The following is a 21,542-nucleotide window of genomic DNA, read 5'->3' on the forward strand; positions in this document are numbered from 1 at the left end:
CGGGAAGGTGTTTCGGGCATGTCCAACCGGGAGGAGGCCCCGGGGAAGACCTAGGACACGCTGGAGGGACTATGTCTTCCGGCTGGCCTGGGAACGCCTCGGTGTACCCCCGGAAGAGCAAGAGGAAGTGTCTAGGGAGAGGGAAGTCTGGGCATCTCTGCTTAGACTGCTGCCCCCGCAACCCGGCCCTGGATAAAGCGGAAGAAGATGGATGGATGGATGGATAATGCAAGTATACAGGATTCAAATTCTTCAAATTCATATAAATCTGGAACAGCATAAGGGTGTGTAAACAATGAGCAAAAGTTCATGTTTGAGTGAAGTAACGTTATCCCTTTAATCTTTTGACACTAATTTAGTTTTGAAATTTAATGCTCTGTATTTTTTTCTATTTTAAAGGTGTTCATGAAGTTCAACAGGATTGAGTGAAAGAAGCTGAGGCAGGAGTTCCATTTATTTCAACTGTCTTTGACAGTCTTGAGATCTTTCGATAGGAGAGGGAATGTTGGACAGATGTTGACCACTTTCACAACAAACCACGATTGGTCCATATCTATTATACTGTCACATGGTGTTTTGGGTGTTGGTTCATGTTTCATGTTTTTTAGTGTATCATGTTCACTGTTATGTTTCTGAGAGTTATGTTCACTGTCTTGTTTCCTGGTCTTGTCATTTTAATCGAATCCTTGTCCATCTTGCAATGGGTTGTGGGCAATATAAGCCATTAGAGTGCGCATCGATCTCATAGACAATAAAAGAAATGGATAAAGCGACCCCATAGACTTCAACGGAGAGAAGTGAAGTCAATTAGAAGCACTCACTTCCTGATGGCTGAGCGTACTGCACAGCCTCAGACTGAGCTTGACGACGTAGATGTGACGTAAGCAACCTGTCTGGCAGTTGTAAGTCTTTTAGTAGTTGTGCAAATTATATTATTACAATAATATTAATAACTGACAAAAGAAGTGGCTAAAATCGACTTTAAAATATAGCCTACTTTTGGATTGTAATTGTAATCGTTTTGAGCAGTTCTTAGTAATTTGAGTTAGTTTAGCTTGAACATGTTTAATATATATATATATATATATATATATATATATATATATATATATATATATATATATATATATATATATATATATACACATAATAAAATCAAAAATAACATATAAGTACATATACATCTCAGCACAATATTCCAAAATTAATAAAAGTGTGAAGTGGCACAGCCCACATACATGCATAAACGCACACATTTACAATTGTTTTTCCTTTCCCATCTAAAGTATCTTCTTTGTTTCCTTCTATCTACATCAAACTGAATAATAACCCATCAAAAAAAGACTTATAAACCCAGGAACCATACAATACTATCCCCACGAGTCATTTTCGTATCCATTCAATATATTCATTTTAAATAGTCACTTAAAAATGCTCATTGTTCTACATGATTTCATATCTTCATGTAAAACATTTGACCATAATTACAATATATAAAGAATTTTGAGCTAGCAGTTAAATCATGTACTTTTGGCTAATAAATCATGGTCAAAAACACTTGAACAGAAACGTTTTTCTTTATTTCACATTAGGTTATGTAGGCTAGGACATGTTGTAGATGGCTTTCGACCAGGATGGAAGGGATCACATTCATCTTCAAGCGTAGATCTGTAAATAAATAAAGGAATAACGTTTACCGCGATTGACTTTGAGATGGATTTTTTTCTTCTTCTTTTATTGCCTGTATAATTTCCCCATCGTCCATTAATATAGGTATACCCCATTACCCATACTTCATTATTTAATGAAATAGATACATTATTTAAAGTTCGTAGAAAAATATTACTTCATGTATTCACTTGACGCATAGATGTGCTCTATAGCCTACCAAATTATTTCCAATTCCTCAAAACGTTGAAATATTTTGTCCTGTTGCTTTTGGTTCTCTATGGGCTTCTCCCCATGCTTCTCCCTTGACTTTATCGGACTTTACGCCTCCCCCCGATTGCCTCATAGACAGTAAAAGATTGCATGCGAGCTTCTCCTCCTCTCTATACGGGTCTATACGGTAATTTATCTACTTTGCGATGAGAGTCGCGTGGTTATGACGCAATCGTTAGCCTATTTTTTACAAAAACGGCTTCTACGGGGCGATAGTGTAAGATACAAGGTAATGGAGCCTTTTATACATTGTCGTGTTTGTTTAGAAATTAACAATGGTCAAATGGAGTCTTAAATGCCTCAGATGTAAAGTTATTCGCTGTCAAAGTGACGCCAAAATGAATGGGAGTCAATGGGATGCTAACAGCAGGTGATGGCTTGGTTAGCAATGGCCGCCCCTATGGAAGGTACGCTTTCCGGGTGCTGGATTACCCCCTTGATCGATCTGCACTTCGAATTCTGACCGGAAATAGTAGACCATCCGGGAATCTTTGGAATACTCTGTTCAACATACTACGATTTGGAACATACTAATTATTTTTTTGAATACTATTTAGTACGGATAGTATGCAAATTTGTCTGATATTGAATGTGTAACCATTGCTGGTAAGTTTCTGTTGTAAAGTCAAGTTTGTCATCAAGTCAAGTTTAATTTAGTCAAGTTTAGTTTATTGTTTTGCCAAGCCAAGTCTGTTTTTGCATTGCCGAGCCAAGTCTTTGTTTTATGTTTTGAATTTTGTTTTTGGAATAAACTGCACTTGGGTTCTGAAACTTGCCTCCAGTGGAAATTGTTACATATAACCTTGTTACATTGTTGTTTTTTAATTATTATTACAGTTTAAGTAATAAAAACGTGTCACAAAACTATAATACTATTAATATTGGTTGTCCAATACAATCAAAATTGTGCTTTGTTGGTTCTGCTTTCTTGTTATTCTAGCTATGTAACATTTTTTATTTTACTACCCAAAAGACTCAAGAGCCAACTGATATTTGGGCCACTGATGCTCAGAGGGCTCCCAATTGTCCTTTGTGACAACCCCACAAACTTCAAAGCATGCTATTTTCTAAAAATTATTTTATTAATAGATAGTCCTTATGTTTGATAACCTGTTTGTATAGAGTTTAAACCATTGAAACTTAGTAGCAAAAGGTCTTTCTAATATCTTTCTAACATTGTCATAATTTACTCACCCTCATGTCATTCCAAACCTGTAAGACTTTTGTTTATTTTCAGAAAACATTTTAGATATTTTTAATAAAAATATTTCTGTCACTCTATTAAAAACTTAAAGGTTTAAAAAGGTCATAAAGGCAACATAAAATAAATCTATCTGAATCCATCTGAATTTTATACAAGTACTTTAAAGAGATAATGTTGCTTCATGTGACTTTGAATGGACAGAAACCTCAGGGTTTTTTTTTAATTATTTTTATATATATATATATATATATATATATATATATATATATATATATATATATATATATATATATATATATATATATATATATATATATATATATATATATATATATATATAAAATCTGTTTTGAAGAAAAACATAAGTCTTATGGGTTTGGAATGACATGAGGGTAAATAAGTAAATGACAGCTGTTTAACATTATTAATAGTAATTTAATTCGATTTAATTTAATTAATGTATATATATGTATGTACGAGTGTAGTATTTATAGTCTATGAAGGCTTTCTATTTTTTATTTTTTATTTTTTTTATTGAATTGTATTTTTTTTTTTTTTTTTTACTTACGTTATTAAAGATCATGCCCTTTAGGTTACTGTGGGAGACAGACTGGCAGGGTGGCAGTGGCCCTCAGCACAGATACTGTAGATGTTGTTTTTACCTTATAACTATACAAATCCAGTTGGTGTATATATTCCAGAAACCCATCTACTTGGGGTACAAGATTATGAGTGCCCATAGTGAATTAACAGATCATAATGTAATAAACCTTCTCTCTGAAGAATGTAATAGTATAACATTCACATGCAACATTTTGGGAGAAATGCACTTTATTGTGAATGTTAATACATATACAATACTATTTAATATGTACCAGTCACATCTTTTGTGGCACAACAACTGTGTCAAAGAAGGTTGGTGAGGTATCGCGTCACAGAAGCTGAGCAGAGACAAGAACAATGCTTTTAGAAAAAGAAAGGAAGGAGGAATTAGGCTCTGAGTAAGCTTAATATTTGAAAAAGCATAATAGTGAGCAATGCCATGGTGAGAAACGATAAAGGCCAATGCTCTTGTAAAAGCAATCTGAAAATGTTCTCTATAATCTTATTCAAGAGTAAACCTTCTCTGAATTTAAGTATATTTAATTTTAATATAAACACATTTTTAAATACACAAGTACAAAAGTGGCCAAAAGTGATGTCCAGCTTTGGAAAATGTATATATTCACCCTTTATTTAAATATTATTGATGATTTATTGAACAATTTTGTACTCATATTATGTAGTTGCGTTGGAGTCAATTGTTTTATTTGTTTTTTTTTTTGACAGGCTGTCATACAAAGAAATGATGAACACATGGAAAAAACAAGAGAGAACCAACGTAATTTGAATAACTGATTATGTTGTAGTCAGTGTATGTTTTATTTAGTTTTCGTTTTGTTTTGCATAGTAAAATCAAACCCTTTTTTTGGCAAATCATTTTGTCAGATAAATACCTAAACCAAGTTTAGTGTTTTGATTTTCTTCATATTTAAAGGTACACTTTGTAACTTTTTTTGTTCAAAATTATGTGTTTTTGTCTTACCCTGATTCATATGGTAAGCCTATTATAAGTGTCTATATTTTAGAACTGTTGGGAGGGTTTTTGCGGGAAATTATGCACGTATGTCACTCGCCCGTGCGTCTTGTAATATCCATAAATACAGAAAAGTTGCTCCGGCTATTTTGATGCGTGTATGTGTGGGAGTGGCATAGGTTATTTGTCACAACGAGGAAGAAAGGTTGACATGGGACATGGGAATCACCCATTTAAAAAAAAGAAAAAAAAGAAGCAGAACAGAGGAGAGTCTGCGGGCGAAAGAAGAATGTGACAGAGCTCGTAATAAAACATTAATCAACACTGACTTGGCTTTTCGGAGATGCCAATAACAGGGATTTAAAATTTTAAAAAGCGACGTGGAGATGGCGTATTTATTATTCAACAGGTGAACATGGTATTTTATTGAACAGATAAATCTCTAACAGAGTTCATTATAAAGCATTATCTATTGTGAAGGGTTATTTCATAATGATTTTTGTAGTGCTGTGCTGTAATTTATTTTCAAGGGGTCTATTTTGGTATAGTTACAGTAACTTCAGCTATAGTCAGCTTGACCTCCTTTCCATCTAAATTGGTTATATATCTTAAGCCCAGTAGTGAATGCTTAATGAACAGTATGATAACCATATTCATCAGCAGAGTCATGCAGAGCCAAAGTACAAAACAAATATCCCCTACAGACATAATTTTTGGCCACTACTATACACAAAGGTACATTTATTAATTTCTTAGAAAAAAACATTTTGACAATAGTAGCATATAAAGAATTGCGGCAGTAGAGTGAAGGTAAGACAATGTGGATAGCAGGTGTGGTACAGATCACCCTTTTTGACTTAACATGTGATGATCACCATAGTGGTCAGTGGGGCAGTTCCTGAAGCAGCTCGGATGCCAGGTGGCTGATGTGGCACCAAGCCTCCTGAATATGCCGTGACTCAATAGTACGGGCACACACGGCAAAACGCAGAACAAACTTGTCTGCCAGTTGACATGGAACCAGATGGATCTTACGTGCACTGTTGATCCTCTTCAACAGAGTTTCATTTAATTCATTGGAGCCCTGCAGGGTACACAGGTCAGTAAGTAAGTAAGTGATTTGTATTTCTAGAGCAAAACTTCACAAAGTGCTTTACATCTAAATATAAAACAGAAATCAAAATAAGACTTAAAGACATTAAAACAGGCAATCAGGTACGAACAAAATAATAATAGGGAACTATTTAGACAAAAGCAAGTTTAAAGAAGTGGGTTTTAGCTGCTTTTTAAATGTGTCCACAGATCTTAAATCCAATGGGAGAGCACACCTTCAGACACACTAAAATTACAAAAAGGCCGTGCCCGCTCTTACTTGAAAAACAATATGGATATGTAATATATGATATTTGTGGATGCAGAAGTCCGGTATCAACAAAGGCACAGGGAAGAGATAGATGAAACATGAAACCAAATAAATACATAATTATAATCATATATTCTTTGTCTAAGTCCATGAGCATATGTGTATTTATTATTACAATTTATTATTACAATGATTAGCATAACTAGCCTTTACCATACAGTGATCAGAATCCCCATCGGATCGCAATCAGAAGTTCCCTTTCGAAAGGGAACTCGCACTGCGTCAGCTTTTGCTTACGCTACGGGGGGGGGGGAACGCCTCCAGCGTGACCGGTGCCTGAAATCACAATCAAATCACGTCAATCCTATTGACCGACGACAGCCTATGATGTCATCAAGGTGCGACCAGGAAGTATATAAGAGAGCCTTGCCAACATGACAGTATCTCTTCGTCTTCAGTGACTGTTTTGCCTGTTATCGCATTTTGAAGAAAAGCGTCAACAAGGAATGAAGTGTGCCAAGAAGCAGCGCCACTTCCGCAAGTGTGTGGATCCCTGTACCAGGTACCTTACACCTGATGACACGCACACACTTTGTGTATACTGCCTGGGGGAAGACCACGCACGGGATGTTCTCGAGGGAGCATCCTGTGCGAACTGCGAGCGTTTTCCCATGAGAACGCTCCGCTCTCGTCTGGCTCTCTTCTCGAGGGGAGAGAGCTCAGCAGCTGGGAACGGCCCCGCTCGTGCTGAGGCTGAGCGGCGGCTTCAGACCTGGGGTTCCCAGCTGGTTCTGGCTCGTCGTCTGGAGACCGGTGTAGTGTTGGCAGACAACGAGCCAGATCGCGAGGGGCAGACCTCGGAGGAGGAGCAGGATTTGAGTTCCTCCCCCTCGTCTGCTGCTTTTCCATTTGAGCAGAGGATGGTTGAGGAGGCGAATGAAGCGCCTGAGGCTGAGGCTTCTCAACCATCCTGTCCCATGTATGGGGAGCTGTTGGAGGTCATGGAGCGTGCTGCAGGTAGACTGCAGCTGCCCTGGCAGCGCGTTAGGAGAGATGACGTGCGTCCGAGTAGTTTGGACGACCGTTATCTCCCCGCCCATGACCAACCAGCTCCCGGGAGTCTTCCATTCTTTCCTGATCTCCACCAAGAGATCGCGAAAGGATGGAAGAAACCTTATTCAGCCCGTATCCATCGACATCAGCGGGCTAATTTCGCTGATGTCGAGGGATTGCCCGAGGCTGGATATGTGGCGTTGCCGCCCGTAGACGAGGCGTTTGCGAACTACCTCGCCTCCGGGCAGCTATCGACATTAAGGACTCCCACCCTGCCGTCTGAACCTCTCAGGACGACCGCGCGCTTGAACGGCAGGGCATACATGTCGGCGGGTCATGCCGGGGCAGCCTTACACACGATGGCAGTGTTACAGGCTTACCAGGCAGACCTGCTGGGGGACCTCGATCAGGGGGTGGGACTAACCCCTGAGGCGGTAGCCGAGCTGCGCCGGGCCATGGATCTGTCTCTCCGGGCCACCAAGCAAACTGCTTTCGCCATCGGTCGCTCGATGGCGGCGATGGTGGCCACGGAGAGACATCTGTGGCTCAACCTGGCGGACATCGGGGGGAAAGAAAGAATCTTTCTCCTTGATGCCCCAGTATCGCCCTCTGAGCTTTTCGGCACCTCCGTAGAAGCGGTGGTGGGAAAGTTCAGAGAGGCGAGGGCGCGCTCGGCGGCATTTAGGACATGTATACCGCGGAGGTCCGGGACAGCGCCCAGGCGGTCGGGTGTCCCTCTCCCGTCTCAGTCTGAGGGCTGGAGACAGGAGCAGCGAGCCAGCGTTGCCTCTCGAGCGCCCCCGCCGCGGAGGAGTGGGGCGCTGAGGGGGCGGGACACCCGCAACCGGAAGAGGAGGGAAGCCGGGGCTGGCAACCGACAGCGTAGGCAGCAGACTCCGCCCCCGAGGGCGCGGAGATGAATGCTGTTTTTCCCTTCCTCTGACTTTTCCCCGGGCGCTTTTACATCAGGCCGGTGGGCCTATGATGAGCAGGAAATGTAAGATTCTGACGGCCCGCCTGGTTTGTTTGTTGAAGTGCCCCCCTCAGGGCGGCGGGCGGATACTAGCTTAAAAAAAAAAAAAAAAAAGAAAAGGCTGGTTTGACGCGCCGCTAGGAGCGATTGGTGAGTCCCCTCTATGAGGGCGAAACATTTTCAAAACTATGTTTTTCAGGACTTTTGAACCGTCGCTCCCCTGAGAGGGTGCTGGGGAAAACTTCTGGATCGTCGCGGGATTTCGCAGGGCCTGCAGCTCCCCGTGAGTAAGCTAAGAACGATCTTCTTTGCAACATTATGTGGTTGTGTGTGTATGCCTCACTTTTGCTAGTTGAGTCTTGCTGCCTCTCCGTGTTATTTTTCCCACTATGTGGGTGATTAATTCGCGCTCTTGCCCGAGGGCTTGTAGTGTAGAGGGCTAGCTGTGTTTTCCTAGCGTAGAAGTGGGAAGTAGCTGAAGACCGGGTACGCGCTAATGCGCGAGCTGTAGTAAGATCTGCGCCCAGCTCTGCGGGGCTTTGGGAAAAGGGGTTCGGGGCCTCAGTGTGTAATATTAGAGGTGATAATATTTCTTTCCCGAGCCCTGAGTGGATCTAGTGCGGTCTTACGTCGCACCACTTGGCCTAGGCTTTGTCAAGGATGGGGGCGTTCCCTTTTATGAGGGTTGTTCGCCCCTGACCTGTCTTTTGATATAAGAACATGGCGTGGTTTATGCATCCTTGTTTCAGCCTCCTCTTGTTACAGAGTCGTCCGGCCAAGGCCCGCCCCCTTCTCTGCGTTCTGGGGTTACGAGTAACGCAGTCGGGGTGTTGCAGCAGACAGCGACTTTGCCAGTGGTCGTGGGGCGGAGTGAAGCGTCTTTCGCTGGTTTGCGATCAGACTTTATCTGCCGTTTCCGCCTTTCAGAGCTTGGTGGCCGCCATCTTTTGGCGGCCCCCGGCCTCTTCCTGGAGGATGTTCGGCCGGTGGGTTCTATATTTTCTAAAAAGAAAAGGTATTGTTTCACCCTTGCTCTATGTCTCTGCTCCACCTCCTTTAGGGCTCGGGTTGAACTGAACATCGGATAAACCTCTGTGGAGGTTCTGGTCGGATGCTCCCCTGAGGCCCGAGCATTGCCAATGGCTGACGCCCTCGCACTTATGGTTGGCCGCTGCATGGAAAGTAGGACAGCCGCCCCGAGGCAGGTGACGTAAGTTGTACTCCCCTCGCTTTAGAGGGTCTTTGTTTAAGCACTTTCGCTGAGTACACTGCTGTTGGCAATGTGATTAGGTCCATGTTTGTAGGCGCTGCCCGAGAGACTGCGCCGTCCTGGGGGCCCTAGGACACGGCGATGCAGTTGTCCCTAGCTGCCTCTGGGATGGAGCCAGCCACAGGGCGTAGGAGCCAGCTGGTTGTTAGTAGCCAGCTTGGGCAGTCTGGGCAGTTGGACTTCAGAACAGGTAGTAGGCGTCAACTGGCCTCCCTGCAAGGAAGTCTCGACGCCGTGGCCCACGAGTGGGTCCTGGAGGATTTTCTCCACTGGTGTTGACATCAGCAGTAACTTCGTCAGCTAGTCTCCTTGGGGATGAGTCCCCAGGTGTGATCTGGATTTCCAGGCTTTGTCAGCAGCAGACAGCTGCCGCCAGCCCAGGCGCAGCAGCCAGCCTTCTTTAAGGCCGCCCTGAGGGGTAGGCTCCCGGTTGGGTTACCTTCGCTCAGGTAGTAGGCCCGATTGGCCTCCCTGAGGGCCTGCTGTGGTCAGCAGGCGCTGCCTGGTCTTCCCCGAGGGGGCACTACTGGCATTAAGTCCCTCGACGGCTGGTACAAACTGCTAGTAGGCACTGGATGGCTAGCACGAGTGCTAGTAGGTAGTAGGCCACAACTGGCCTCCCTGAGTGCAGCCGCTGAGGCGGTGACCATGGAGTGCTATGAGTAGCACATTCTGGCTATGGGCGGCATGTTCTGTCATCAGGGGGAGGCCCCTCTCGGCCTCCCTGAGGAACGAGTTCCCTGGGTGGGAACGCACAACTGGCTTTACGCTGACAGCTAGTGGTCACCCGCTATCAGGCGCCGGTCTCTGGCCGTTCGCGAGACCTGGAGGCGGTGCTCTTACCCTAGCACGACGAGACGTTACTGCTGCTATGCGGTCCCCACGGGAGGGGTCTTTCATAGTTTGCCTACTGCATGGTTACCTACCAGGCAGGCTTATGAGCTCCTCTCGAATGAGGGTCTACTATGAGCTTATGGCCGCTTGGCGCTGGTTAAGGGTCGTAGGCCCTTCGGGGCCTCCCTGGCATAATCAGCCTGTAAGGCCTCTGGCCTCCTAAGCACGTTTTAAAGTAGGTGCTTGGTAGATCCGAGGATCGAGCGGCTAAACTCCCCTCGCTAGCAAGGGTTATATAGCACTTCGCTGAGAGCTGCTCTCCGGGATAACCCGTCTCTGAGATCTGGCTAGTGGATGTCACTGCCTTTTTTGCAGCACCCTAGCGGGATGCCTCTTCGGAGGCGAGTACCAGAGGCTCTGTACTGTACAGACAGGGTTGACCGTATTACGTGTCCCACATTAGTCTGGGTCACCTGGTCAGGTCTCCCTGGTGGCATTCGGTGAGAACCTCCCGAATAGTGACTGGCATAGGGTTCCCTCGTAGTTCCCTTGCCACGTTCCCTTAAAGGAACCCCTTCTAAGTCGAATGGGCTGGTTCCAGGCCTTCGAGCAGGGCCTGGGAAGGACCTCATGTGTGTGAAGGTTCCTTCTTGGGCGATAGCTTGGGCTATGACCGTAGGGAGCGCTGTCACTGACAGCCTAATGTGACCAGAAGGGGAGTGATTCAGGCATTTCAGTAGAATTTGCTTGTCTTGACAGTTGTCACTGCCTATGGGCATGCACTCCCGTCGGCATGGCGTAGTGGGTATATCGTTCCCCGTAGCGTAAGCAAAAGCTGACGCAGTGCGAGTTCCCTTTCGAAAGGGAACGTCTCAGGTTACAAATGTAACCATTGTTCCCTGAGAACAGGGAACGAGACACTGCGTCGCTTTGCCATGCCGCAGGGCCTGCCTGCCAAAACAGTCCCTTCAGACAATTAGATACTGTCATGTTGGCAAGGCTCCCTTATATACTTCCTGGTCGCACCTTGATGACATCATAGGCTGTCGTCGGTCAATAGGATTGACGTGATTTGATTGTGATTTCAGGCACCGGTCACGCTGGAGGCGTCCCCCCCCCCCGTAGCGTAAGCAAAAGCTGACGCAGTGTCTCGTTCCCTGTTCTCAGGGAACAATGGTTACATTTGTAACCTGAGACGTTTTTTCACACACTCTGTGGTGTCTGAAAGTGAATTTTTTTTAAAAATGTCTTAAATGCAGAGGTTAGCCTGATATGAAAACATGGAAAATGAGCAGCGCTGTTGACCCTCTTGTGACTTCTCCTGACTATGTGTTCATGGCCACCCCTCAAGCCCCAGTTGGCCTTCTTTAGACCAAGGTATTTGGCAGGCCAAAACCCCCGGCTACTGGCCCTGAGGAAGCCTTGAGGAGGTCCGATCAAGCCCCGGAAGTGACAATGGAAACAAGGCTGGCCCTGGCACGCACAGCTTTTGTTGACTAAAGCCCAGTTTCCACCGAAATTACCCGGAACAATTTGTACCAGGAACTTTTTTTACAGGAACTTTTTCCCCCCAGACCTGCTACTGTTTGCATTTCCACCGCTGTCTAAAGTACCGTGAAGATTAGGCAAATTAGTCCGGTGATGTAGGACTGCGAGCGGCTGCTCCTCCCAGTCAGCAACGGACAGTAATCATTTTTGCGCGACACTGCAACCAAGTATGGAGGAGATGCAAGCAGCGCTGCTTTTGCTGGTTATGTATTGGTTTACTAAAGAGGTCATTAACAAAACTGCGGAAAAGAGACGAGCACTGGTACTAAAGCTCGTAAAGCTAGATTTAAAATAAGACAACGTATATTATTATAAGCTATTACGGACATTGACCGTGCGATTGCTGAGACGAACGCGTGCCATCAGACAGAAGAAAGAGCAAGACTGATATTTACTGAACGCAGAACAAACCTCGCAAAAGACTTTTAAAAATGCTGCGTGAGTTCAACCAATCAGCATGTTCAGCGCCAATCCATCCAATCTTCTACAGTTTTTGCAATTTAGAATTTTAATTTGTGTAATTTCATGAGGTTTAAACAAATGTATAATTAATTAGATATCATCCTCATAACAATGATAGCAAGCACCCTTAAATGTATTAAATGTATAGCAGTATTAAAGAGGCAACCAATTTAAAGCAAAAAGCAATAGGGCCAAAACAGAACCATGGGGAACACCACAGGATATGGGATGCTCTTGATGAGAATACTTTTGAACTCTGACTGAAAAACACCTGTCCGATAAGTATTCTTTTATTAAGAGAACCACTTCAAGGCCAGAGACACCAACACACTGTCTGAGCCTCTCAACTAATATACAGTGATCAACAGTATGAAAGGCAGCGGTACGATCTAAAAGTCAAGTCAAGTCAACTTTATTTATATAGCGCTTTTAACAATGTAGATTGTTTCAAAGCAGCTTTACAGTGTTAAACAGGAAAATAATGCAGCATAATTTTATTCAGCTGTATAGCCATTCTGGAAAAAACGCTGATGTCATCAGTTCATTTCAATTATCATACAGTGACAGTGTGGGCTTTAGATCAATAATTCGATCAGTAATTTAGTTTAAATGGTTAATTTAGTTTATTCATTAGATTTATTTCGATGTTTAGTTGAAAAATGTAGTGTCCCCAACTGAGCACGCCAAGCCAGAGGCAACAGTGGCAAGGAAACCAAAACCCCATGAAAGAACCATACAGTACAAGTAAAATACTTTTAAAGTACTATTAAAATCAGGCACTCTTAGACTTTTCTTCCAGTGGTATTTAAATTGGTGTAACTTGTAATGGAGTCATTTTCACTGCAAGGTATCTGTACACTTTATCAAGTATGGTTTGCAGGTACACTTTACACCTCTGCTCCTGCATCACCTTGCATTAACAAATCATTTTTTAAAAATTAAAATCTAAGGAGAGCAGTTTCAGTAGAATGTAACCGATGGAAACCAGACTGAAATTTGTCAAACACATTATAACCATTTAAGACACTTTTTCCAGGACTTTAGCCATAAAAGGTGACTTAGAAACAGGTCTATAATTTTGGGGCAAAAACTGATCATGATTTGTTTTCTTGAGAAGTGGTTGTACAACAGCTTGTTTGAAATAAATTGGAATATAACCAGATGTCAGTGAGTTATTAATTATAGAAAACACACAAGGACCAATGGTGTCAATTTTTAAACAATGCAGTGGGTACCACACCAAGAGGACAAGAGGAGACTTTCATAGAGCAAACCAGTTTGGTGAGATCTTTATCAGATACAAATTATGCAGGATTGTTAGCCTGGAGATACAAGGTATTTGAAGGGAAGAAGATGGAATCAGTCATATTTTTAAATAACACTGAAACATATAAATTATATGTATAATTTACCTTTGCTTAAATAAAGTGTAAATCATTTCATGCAAGTTTGCATCTAACATGCAAATGAACAGAATCTCTTTATCAAACGAGTATTATGAAATGTTTTGTGGTGGCAGAGACACTTTTTTTTTGCATGTTACTCTTTGTAACAACATCATTTTGTGTCATTTGTGTTGCTCTCTTTGCACATCTTCGGAAATTAAAATAATTCATACTGTAATTTTCCATAGTTAACCACCTCCCTGTCTCAATCTATTATAACCACAAGAAGGGATCTTTTGTGTTTCTGTAGAGAGAGTGTATTCTCTGACCTTGATTCTAAAGCAGACGAGGCCCAGCACAACATCAGCTGAGATCTCAAAGCGTTGATCAGCTCTCACCAAAGACTCAAACTCTTTGGCCAACCCTACATGCTGAGACAAGATGAACAATGCATTTTAGACATGAGATGCTATTTTTTGAAAAACTTACAACGACATTGTAGATAGATGCAGAGTAGCAGAATTTTCATATTTCTTTGGGTAAAATACTCTTTCAAGCATACCAGCAGAGGGAAGTCTGTAGATTAAAATAAACAACCAAAATATATAAAAAAGTTAATGATCTTGTCCTAAGCATTAGAACTAATTTTCCTACAGATTAAATGTATCAGTAATTGGACCTTATGGCTACTGTCCAGCAGTTGAGAGCTGACAATTAAAGGTCCCATTTTTCCTGATTTTTTGAAGCTTTGATTGTGTTTACAGTGTGCAATATAACATGTGTTAATGTTTCGCGTGTAAAAAAACACAGTATTTTTCACACAATTTACTTATCTGTATACCGCTGTTTTCACTGTCCTAAAAACGTCTTGATGATTTCCTTATTCTATGAAGTCCCTCCTTCAGAAATACGTAACGAGCTCTGATTGTGGCAGCGGTTCCCGTGTTGTGATTCGACAGCAGCTTAGTGCACATTGCCCGGAGAGGTCACGCCTCTTACCATAACGGGGAGATGCATGCGCTCAAAGTACAGCGTCCCTGAAGGCCAAACAAAGGTGATTTGACTCCGGGATGAAAATAACAGCGTCTGGACGACATGGCGACAAACACAGTACAAAAGCAACCGAACGCAACACTTCCTCTTCTCCACGTGGGAGAGCAACAAGACCACGCCCCCTTTTTTGCGTATTCTTGTGGGCGGAGGTTAGTCAACAAACTGTTCTACTGACGTCATTAAAGCAGGATGTACAGGGATGTAGTCCAAACCGGCCGTTCGCTGTAGGCTTTGAAAGGGAACTTCTGTTAAATAAAATATCTCGCTTGGCATTGAACTTTGAGCTTTATAATTTCACAGGTATTATTTATGCTCTAACAGCAACATTACACACTAACAAAAGTTTGAAAAATGGGATCACTGAGAACAGGACCTCTAAGTATAAGTAATTTAGAATAATTGAAGTTGAAGCAAATGAAGCAAAGAGAAGTGCAACTGGGCAGAAAATGTTGTGCTTTGATCTTTTATTAACCTGTATTATCCATAATAAAATGCAATGCATTAAATATTGTAACCGACACTCTTAGGGAAAAAAGGTTAAATTGGGTTTCTATTTAAAGCCCTAGGATTCTTGACCCGACCCTTTATGGCAAAAAAAAAAAATCTATATAAGGTGAAATGTTTAATAAAATGCACAACACTTTTTTGTTTAAGGTTTTTTTTTCTTTAGTTTTTTTTTGTGATAAAGTATGTTTACCAGCTCTTTAATGCATGACATGTATAAGTTAATTAAAACGAAATCCATAAAATGACCCCATGATGGACTTGGGAATCCCAAAATGGTTCTATGTATATGCACCTGACAGAACTCTTTACGGTTCTATATAGAACATTTTCTTAAAACTAATAAGAACAAAAATATATTAGATTTTTTTTTTTTTTTAAATACAAAGGGACAGATTTACAGCTTGCTTCAAGTTGAACGCAAACCCTTAGCGTTAAAAAACTACTTTCAGGATTTACAAAGACACAGTGAAACATTTTAACAGAAAAGGCGTGGGCCCATTTATTTTTGTGGCTGACCTTATTGTATGAGTTACCCTTTCAGATGCAAAATTTATGGGAGGGGAATATCAAAAATGAATCATGCAAGGTGATTTGCTAAGGTTTGTTTTAGTCAATTTACTGTATATTATATACCAACCCTTAGTAGATTGATAGATTGCATTGGTCATTATGGAAATTATCTGGCTGCGTCAGTGTTCTTTAATTTGTACGTGGTCAGTAGATCACGCGCTGAACTTTCCACACACATCTGCGCTTTTATGGAACTGCGCTCTCGCGCTAATTTGCTCTGTTTAGAAAATGTGGCCCGGAAAGTTTAAAATAGGTCTTGCATGCACAATATTTCTCAAGAAATATAGCATGTGGACAAGACTTCCTATACATGTGCAGACCAGAACACATAATGTCTTACAAAAACAAAAAGAGTGCACTGATTTGCATCATTCCAAACCGACTGTGGAGCCAAATAAAATGTGATTGGCAGGGCTAATCTGATTGACAGCATGGAATAAAGGCACTTACCTTGCGGATGTAGGCTTGGAGACCTTTGAGTCCATACATGCGGAACACAAACCACATCTTGAGAGAGCGGAACCTACGTCCCAATGGAATTTGCCAGTGCTGAAGGGAGATGAGATAAGATATGACATATGAACTGTGCAAACATAAATACATGAAGTACACATGAATCACACAGACACAAACCAGTCCACATACTGTGCATACATACATACATACATACATACATACATACAAAGCATACATACGCTTATACAAAAGTTTTTTACTGCTCTCTCCTCTCATCACCTATACTTAAATATTTGTTTCTTCCTATAAAAAGACTTGAATACAGAGATACATAGATACATTATACAGTTAATTGGCATTTAAATGGGTTCTTAGTGGTTCTTATACATATTATAAACAAATTCCTCCTGGACCAAAATGTGACATTGTTCAAAAACTATATTACATTAACAGCAATTATATTAACAAGCAAATAAAAATTGAGATCACGAATTAAATATGTTTGGTAACGCTTAGTATTAAGGTTTCATTAGTTAACATTTACTAATGGATTATTCAAATCAAAAGTTGTATTTGTTACCATTGGTTAATGCATTGTGAGCTAACCTGAACAAACAATGAAGTACTGCATTTTTACTAACATTAAAGGGGTCCTATTATGCTTTTTCACTTTTTCAACCTTAGTTAGTGTGTAATGTTGCTGTTTGAGCATAAAAAGATCTGCTTCAGGCACTTTTTGTGTTTCGTTGCCTCTTTATGATGGATCGCTTCTTGTACTCCTCAGTTGTAAGTCGCTTTGGATAAAAGCATCTGCTAAATGCATAAATGCAAATGTGAATGTAAAAGGAGATGAGCTGCATTAGAGAAGACAGTGTTGCAGCTATGTCAAAGAGACACTGTTTTTTCCACCCCGTTTCCAAAAGTTAAGTTTAGTTTTCATCTCTGTTTTTTGTGTTTATTTAAAATAAGACAAATCCGATATTATTTTAATCTTATATCTGTTATTTAACAGTTCTTTAACACTGATCTAACAGCAGAAGACACGAGCCAGGCTTAAATCCCAGTTGCTCAGATGGGGTGCGTTGTAACACTGCGTTACAATGAGCCCCTATTAGAAATATGTCATTATATTCTATACTTTTATGAATTCTTTTGAGAAACCATGAGAAAAGGGTGAATAATGACTGAGAGTCAATGTTCAGATATTATTAATTATTAATATTTGATTTGAACTATGCTGTATAGCTGTATTTAGCAATGTGTTTGTAGTCAAACTCAAAAATACTTATATTTTTAATCATTAAAAAATGCATTTATTTTATTTAAAAAATTGAATAATTGTATTTTGTTGACAAAATATTTCAGTTTGTCTTGGATATTTTTTGATTATATCAGAGAACATTTTAAGCCGTTATTTGGTCATGTTACATTGTGCCCCACCACATGTTACAATGTACCCCACATATGGGGCATGTTGTCACATTTCACTTCCATTCTTTTGGGGTAAATCAAGAAAAAAGTAAACACTGTATTAATGAAACAAAACCAAATAATTGTGCTAGACATGTGTGCAATTAATGTGGGAAAAAATAAATACTCTGAACCCCAAGTGGATTTACACAAACTGAGAAAGTCAAAAAGCATTAGGTTGTGCCCCGCTCTCCCCTACAATGCAGGCTACGCACAAAAGCTTCTCCTGAAATGAAGCAGTTGCCACTTTGTTGGGACAATTGTTGTTTTTGGATCACAACTTGCAAGTATGTCTTATTATTTCTAGTTGCGTTTTCTAGTAATAGTTCCAATTATACGTTTTATGTAGTTGCTATGATGTAAACAAAGGACAGACCTTAGCCTCTGCTAGCCTGCTAGCCAACATTAGTGTTGATATAGTGTTTACTGTAGCTTTTGTAAAACTTCACCGCTCCTTAGGAAAATTAACCATGGTTTTGTGATTGATTACTGTTTGTATTGCCATAGTTCCCTTTCGAAAGGGAACTCGCGCTGCGTCGAATTGACGCTACAGGGAACGCCTTCGGCATGACTGGTGTCTGAAGCTACTATCGAATCACGGTAACGTCTTTGACCGACGTCAGCCCATGACGTCATCATCATGTGACCCGGAAGTATATAAGGTTGCTGTGCCAACACAGATACATCTTTTTCGTCTTCAGGGACTGTCTGTTTGAAGCGGTATCTGCGGATCTGGTAAGAGAATAGAGAATGAAACGCACAGAGAAGACAAAGCAGTGCTTTAGGAAGTGTGCCGACCCGTGTCAGAGGTTTTTGACACCAGAAGACACACACACTCTGTGCGTTTTTTGCTTGGGCGAAGAGCATGCACGGGCAGTTCTTGAGGGAGCTGCCTGTGCAAACTGTGAGCGTTTTCCCGTGAGAACGCTCCACTCTCGTCTGGCCCTTTTCCTGAGGGAAGAGGGTACAGCATCTGGGGCTGCCGATGTGAGTCCCGCTCGCGCTGAGGCGGAGCGGCGGCGCACATCGCGGGGCTCCCAGATGGAGCTCGCTGATCGTCTGGAGAGAGGTGTGGTTCTCTCAGACGATCTGGCGGCTGACGAGAGCGAGCTGCAGATCGACGTGGAGAACGAGAGTTCTCCGCCGAGCTCTGCAGCGGGTGCTCTTCGGGACGGGCAGGAGATGGCTGAGGAGGGTGGTAACAGCGACCAGGACCAGCCTGGACCCTCTCAGCCATCCTGTCCCGCGTAAGCCGAGCTGCTGGACGCTATGGAGGGAGAAGTCGCTCGTGGAAGGCTCGTCGATCGATTTCTCCCCGGTCATAGGCCAGCACCCCAGACGAGCCTTCCATTCCTCCCGGACCTGCATACTGAGGTCCGGGCGGCATGGAAGAACCCGTTGTCTGCCCGCATTCACCGACATCAGTGGGCAAGCTTCGCTGATGTCGAGGGAATGGGTAGGCACGGGTATGAGTCGATGCCTCCCATAGACGAGACGTTCGCGAACTATCTCGTTTCTGGGCAGGAATCGACACTGAGAGCTCCATCTCTGCCATCTAAACAGCTGAAAACGACCTCACGGTTAAATGGCAGGGCGTCCGCGGCAGCAGGTCAGGCTGGTGCAACCCTGCACACGATGGCGGTGCTGCAGGCATACCAGGCGGACCTGCTGGAGGATCTCGACCAGGGGGCCGGGCTGTCCCCTGTGGCGGTTTCTGAGCTGCGCCGCACCACAGACCTGGCTCTCCGGGCCACCAAGCAGACTGCTGCTGCTATCGGCCGCTCAATGGCGGCTATGGTGGTTACGGAGAGGCACCTGTGGCTGAGCCTGGACGATATCGGGGAGAAAGAGAAGGCCTTTCTCCTCGATTCGCCGGTTTCGCCGACTGAACTTTTCGGCACCTCCGTGGAGGCGGTGGTTGGAAAGTTCAGGGAGGCGAAGGCGTTCAGCGGCATTTAGAACGTGCATACCGCTGAGATCCGCGCACCCACCCAGGCAGGCGGGACCTGGTCCTTCACGGCCTGAGGGCCGTAGGCAGGACCAGAGGGTTAGCGTCTCCTCTCGTGCCCCCCCTCCGTGGAGGAGTAGGGCACAGAGGAGACGGGAGTCCCGCAGGAAAAAGGACCTGAGGGAGGTGATCCAGGACAAACGCGCTCGGCGTTGGTGATGGATCACTTCCCTTGAGGGCGGTTACATCCTAGCCCTCTCCTTTTTCCTTTTTAATGTCTTTTAATGACTTTTTCCCAGGCGCTTCTTACATCAGGCCTGAGGCGGGCCCATGATGAGTAGAACTATGTTCTGACGGCCCGCCCGGACTTGCTCAGTGAGAACGCCGCTTTCAGGCATGCAAGGGCGGTAGAACATGGCGGTGAGAACTGCGCAGTCTTCGCTCGACGTGCCGCAGGTGAGAGTGGTCATTTTTGTGTGTCACACTTAAAGATGTATTTCTTACAGACCCCCGGTTCCTGTATAGAGTATGGGTATTTATGCCAGAGAAAACGTCTCGGGTTATGACTATAACCCTTGTTCCCCGAGAAGGGGAACGAGACACTGCGTCATCGTGACGACACTTTGGGGAACGCCCCTCGCGTAAAGCGTCTGAAGAAACTGTAAAATCAGCCCAATCCGATTGGTGTTGCGTGATGACGTCGTATGTGACGGCATACCCGGAAGATACAAAGAGACGTCTGAACGAAACAGAGATAGCGTTCTTTGCGATGAAGCGAGCGCTCTGATGATTGGGTGGACACGAGACGCAGTGTCTCGTTCCCCTTCTCGGGGAACAAGGGTTATAGTCATAACCCGAGACGTTCCCCTTCGAGGGAACTCGAACTGCGTCATCGTGACGACACTTTGGGGAACGAGTACCAACTATCCCGCACCAATCATACCCACCCCAGTGTGAAGCTGGAACCAGGCACAACTAGGGGGCGAGCACTCTCGCGCCAGGCGTCTCAGGGAGATGCAGACTATAAAAACGAATGAAGGTGTGAGGAGTGGCCCACCCAGCTGCCTCGCAGATGTCTAGCATAGAGGCCCCAGAAAGGAGGGCTACCGAGGAGGCCATGCTCCTGGTATAATGGGCCCTCACGGCTAAGGGTGAAGGCAGGTTGCGCACCCGATAAGCCATGGCTATAGCCTGGACAATCCAGTTACTAATCGTCTGCTTTGACGCAGGCAGCCCTTTCTTGGGTGAACCAAAACACACCAACAGCTGGTCTGACTTTCTCCACTGAGCAGACTTCTCCAGATAAATCCTCAATGCCCGCACGGGGCAGAGGAGGTGAAGTCTGCTCTCTTCCGCCGTCACGTGAGGTGGAGGATGGAATGCCTGGAGAACCACTGACCTTGCCCTGTTTAGATGGCACCTTGGGCACGTAGCCCTGGCTGGGATGCAAGATGGCTTTAACCATGCCAGGGGCAAACTCCAGGCAAGTCGGCGTGATAGCCAAGGCCTGGAGGTCCCCCACTCTCCTCAGAGAAGTGATAGCAAGGAAAAAAGCCACCTTGAAGGTCAGTATTCTCGCCTCAGCCGACTCCGGCGGCTCAAAGGGGGCCTCAGCCAAACCCTCGAGCACCACCGCCAGGTCCCAGGTTGGGACCCTGGAATGAGCCGCAGGCCTCATCCTCCGAGCCCCACGGAGGAATCGTACAACCAGATAGTGCCTTCCCAACGGCCCATCACTTAGAGGTGCGTGGAAAGCCCAAATGGCAGCCACATACGCCTTAAGTGTGGACGGGGAAAGACCGGCGGAGAAGCGGTCTTGACGGAACTCCAGCACTGAAGCCACCGGGCAGATAACTGGGTTCACCTCCCGCTCTCTACGCCAAGTGGAAAACCTTCCACTTCAGGCTGTACAACCTCCTGCTGGAAGGA

General features: G+C 43.8%; 1 protein-coding gene across 2 annotated transcripts in view; it reads right to left on the reverse strand.

Annotated features, from left to right (window-relative positions):
* Positions 1 to 1,560: 1,560 nt before the first annotated feature.
* LOC307138338 (aromatic-L-amino-acid decarboxylase-like) overlaps positions 1,561 to 21,542 on the reverse strand; it is a 57,575-nt gene continuing 37,593 nt past the window's right edge. Inside the window, exons 12-15 of one of the 2 annotated variants that reach the window (XM_079836583.1) lie at positions 16,190 to 16,288; positions 13,939 to 14,040; positions 5,584 to 5,805; positions 1,561 to 1,668 (exon numbers count right to left, since the gene is read on the reverse strand). In XM_079836583.1, the coding sequence (XP_079692709.1) occupies positions 5,605 to 5,805; positions 13,939 to 14,040; positions 16,190 to 16,288 (402 nt within the window). In that variant the 3' untranslated portion in view covers positions 1,561 to 1,668; positions 5,584 to 5,604. Of the gene's footprint in view, positions 1,669 to 3,962; positions 5,806 to 13,938; positions 14,041 to 16,189; positions 16,289 to 21,542 lie in introns of those variants that run through there. The other variant, XM_079836582.1, reaches the window with a different exon arrangement.

Source organism: Gobio gobio, assembly GCF_949357685.1.
Source record: "Gobio gobio genome assembly, chromosome: 15".
Taxonomy (NCBI): domain Eukaryota; kingdom Metazoa; phylum Chordata; class Actinopteri; order Cypriniformes; family Gobionidae; genus Gobio; species Gobio gobio.